The following is a 4,232-nucleotide window of genomic DNA, read 5'->3' on the forward strand; positions in this document are numbered from 1 at the left end:
ACGAAGTGACAAGAACTAAGTAGTTACGACAATTATTACGAAGTGACAAGAACTAAGTAGTTCGACAATTATTACGAAGTTGACAAGAACTAAGTAGTTTCGACAATTATTACGAAGTGACAAGGACTAAGTAGTTTCGACAATTATTACGAAGTGACAAGAACTAAGTAGTTTCGACAATTATTACGAAGTGACAAGAACTAAGTAGTTTCGACAATTATTACGAAGTGACAAGAACTAAGTAGTTTCGACAATTATTACGAAGTGACAAGAACTAAGTAGTTTCGACAATTATTACGAAGTGACAAGAACTAAGTAGTTAAGTAATAATTTAACACCTATTCTTCTCCTTTATCAATCAAATTCAGGCACAGTCCGTGGAAGCTGAAACAAGCTCAGCTGCCTGAAATTCAGGCACAGTCCGTGGAAGCTGAAACAAGCTCAGCTGCCTGAAATTCAGGCACAGTCCGTGGAAGCTGAAACAAGCTCAGCTGCCTGAAATTGGCCCTTTCGGTTCGAATAGACCACGGTCAAATAGCTAAATAAGATATAAAAACTCCCTCCCCAGGGGCACAGAGGACTTATAACGCTAGAAATCAGGTTTCGATAACCGTGGTGGGCAGAGCACAGATAGCCCACTGTGTAGCTTTGTGCTTAATTACAAACAAACAAAACAACCTCTTAGGATTGCAAGGTAAAAATAAAGGAAGTTTATTTCATTTATAAAATATTTATGATTTAATGATTTAAACTATTTGTTAGAAAATAGTGTGAAAACTTAAACTGAAATACAACATACTAGAATAATTGTACTGTGGGTTTGATATATTACACTTAAACAGGAAACACAAAGTGCAAGAAGTGTAAAACCAGTTTTAATAAACATAGATTTATAGGTTTCATGCAAGCTTCGTTCACTAGTTTTATACTAGCACTCTAACTTCCTTAATCAGTTTTACACTAGCACACTAACTTCTTTAACTAGTTTTATACTAGTACTCTAACTTCATTAACCAGTTTTACACTAGAACTCTTAACTTCCTTAACGATCTTTACATTCGCACTCTTAACTTCCTTAACGATCTTTACACTCGCACTCTTAACTTCCTTAACCAGTTTTACACTAGCACTCTAAATTCCTTAACCAGTTTTACACTAGAACTCTTAACTTCCCTAACCAGTTTTATACTAGCACTCTAACTTCCTTAACCAGTTTTACACTAGAACTCTTAACTTCCTGAACGATCTTTACATTCGCACTCTTAACTTCCTTAACGATCTTTACACTCGCACTCTTAACTTCCTTAACGATCTTTACACTCGCACTCTTAACTTCCTTAACCAGTTTTACACTAGCACTCTAAATTCCTTAACCAGTTTTACACTAGAACTCTTAACTTCCCTAACCAGTTTTATACTAGCACTCTTAACTTCCTTAACGATCTTTACACTAGCACTCTTAACTTCCTTAACGATATTTACACTCGCACTCTTAACCAGTTTTACACTAGCACTCTAAATTCCTTAACCAGTTTTACACTAGCACTCTAACTTCCTTAACCAGTTTTACACTAGCACTCTAACTTCTTTAACCAGTTTTACACTAGCACTCTAACTTCCTTAACCAGTTTTATAATAGCACTATAATTTCCTTAACCAGTTTTACACTAGCACTCTAGCTTCCTTAACCAGTTTTACACTAGCACTCTAACTTCTTTAACCAGTTTTACACTAGCACTCTAACTTCCTTAACCAGTTTTATACTAGCACTCTAGCTTCCTTAACCAGTTTTACACTAGCACTCTAGCTTCCTTAACCAGTTTTACACTAGAACTCTAACTTCCTTAACCAGTTTTACACTAGTACTCTAACTCCAATGCATCTGAGGAAAGCCAAACTGATGTTTTTCTACGTGAGGTACCCAAGTTCTACGGTTCTCAAGCTCTACTTTCAAGACATTAAGTTCAACAAGAACAACACAGCACAGTTAACCAAATGGTTCTCCAACTTCAGGTACGTTTAATATCAAATTACCTTTATAGATTTAATGAAATTTGATATATTAACTACTGCATTGTATAGATGTAACTGTTCACCCCTATTTAAGACTAGTACAGTGTAGTGACGTAACTACTCACCTCTTGTCTTCTTATATATTTTAATACAGCTTTTAGAGTAAGTTTCTTTCTGCTCTAGTCAGTTCTGCTAGTGTTTATTAAGCATGTAAGAGAAGTAGACGCGAATGAAGTTCCTGCTGGATCACGTTAAAGGCAAGTATCTAAAATAGCTTCGTCTCTGTTTACTCTGGAAATCTCCAAAAACTAGAGATTGATCATCTCAAGTAGTATTTTTCTCTCTCTACAGCTGTAGAGGGAGCACCTGAATCATTATTTTTTCCTCTCCATACCTTTAGCTATAGAATGAGGAAGACTGTATATCTGTAGACTCATGTCTCTTGTAAAAGTGATCGAGAAAAATATTATGCGATACATTGTACTTGAGCTCGCTAACAGAGTAAAGCTATAAGTCCTATAATTAACGAGTGAGTTGAAATGTGCATTCGATACATGAAACGTTGTCATAGTAGCCGTGGGCTAGATGGGGTAAAAAGTGGACCTTCCTGTCTCCGCCTTCTCATTATTATTTCATAATGATCTTTGGGTTTGGTTTATCAGTGAAGAGTGTTATATAAACAATGTTAAAACGTTATGTAAGTGCGAGTTGACGTGTTGTACAGTTGAATTATAGGTCACAACCTGTCTTGGAATAAACTAAGTTACTTCTAAGTAATATATGTTGAGTTATGTGTGTCCAAACAAAGTTTGATGACATCTATACACTTTATGTTTACTTAAATGTCCAAACAAATTTCGATGACTTCTAAGCATTATATGTTGAGTTATGTGTGTCCAACCAAAGTTTGATGACATCTATACACTTTGTGCATAGTTAAATGTCCAAACAAAGTTTGATGACATCTATACACTTTGTGTTTAGTTAAATGTCCAAACAAATTTCGATGACTTCTAAGCATTATATGTTGAGTTATGTGTGTCTAACCAAAGTTTGATGACATCTATACACTTTTAGCATCTCCTTCTTTATCATCCTGACAAGCATTAATCACATGATTAATAATCATAGAAAGATTAAAATAATTGTTTTTGTTAGTTGTATCATGAAGAAACATGCCAAATGATATTGTTTTACGCGTAATTCATTATAGAAATAAAAGAGAAAAAAATATCTTAAATCTTTTGGCGCTATAAAAATTAAAATTGTTTTCTTCCACTATTTGTTCGGAAACGTGACGTGGGAAAGAGGGAGAAAAAAATGAACAGTATTTTTCCCAGGTCGTTGTTCATTGTTCCCGGAGACAAACACCTGCCATTACTCTCTCCTTCACCTGAAAGTTAATGAGTTCTCCGTTGTTAGATAAAGTTTTCATAGATACCACACATCTGTCGTGAAGTGAACAAAGTTTGTTGTGTTCAGAGAATCTTCATCTATATTAAGGATATACTTTGTATTCATATACCGTAACTTTCCTTTATTTAAAGCATAACAGGCCCGGAAAAACAGTACGCTTATAATTTGTTGCCCGCTTTCCGGAAACAATTGTTAAAAAAAGAAATAAGATCGTTATGGCATGAGCTGTTATCGGCTGCTCTCGTTCCGACGGACGCCTTTTCTGTAACAGCAGGCCGACCGTGAAGACGTGAGTCGGCTGGACCCACATGGGGTGGCTTTTGTTACCAGGTGAGCGAACCAATCGATATCATACGACTAGCAGCTTACCGTTTCGGATATGCTCCAGTAGGTGGCGTGAACACGCGCTTCCTTCTGGGTTTTTTGGAATGGATTTATATATATATTTGAACATATATTTTGTTCGACTATAGAGTTACAATTAAGTGACTAGTAAGATAAATAGGAACAAAAAAGCTAATGTTACGTGTGAAATCTTTTTTCACTTTTCTGGGGGTACTCTTACACAAATAAATGTAGGGTTTAAACTGAAGTAAACTTATAATCCGGGATGGCTGTTTTAATGTCATGGTTAGAAACATGTCAATTCTGATATCGTCAAAGTATTTTAATAAACAATATTTATGACGATGTATTAATTACAGTACTATATTTTCATATGTAGTAATGATTATTAGTACAGATGTAATGTTGTTAGTATTTTAGTTAATATTTTAAGAATGATTATTATCCATGGTGTAATG

At 35.0% G+C, this 4,232-nt stretch overlaps 1 protein-coding gene across 1 annotated transcript in view; it reads left to right on the forward strand.

Moving 5' to 3' along the window:
• The window catches only part of LOC106471509 (homeobox protein prospero-like), a gene marked incomplete at its 3' end in the record, with an annotated part of 22,520 nt that extends 20,507 nt beyond the window's left edge, over positions 1-2,013 (forward strand). Inside the window, exon 3 of the mRNA XM_022400118.1 lies at positions 1,859-2,013. Coding sequence (XP_022255826.1) covers positions 1,859-2,013 — 155 coding nt within the window. The remainder of the gene's footprint in view (positions 1-1,858) is intronic.
• Positions 2,014-4,232: the final 2,219 nt, after the last annotated feature.

Source organism: Limulus polyphemus, unplaced genomic scaffold, assembly GCF_000517525.1.
Source record: "Limulus polyphemus unplaced genomic scaffold, Limulus_polyphemus-2.1.2 Scaffold4666, whole genome shotgun sequence".
Taxonomy (NCBI): Eukaryota; Metazoa; Arthropoda; class Merostomata; order Xiphosura; family Limulidae; genus Limulus; species Limulus polyphemus.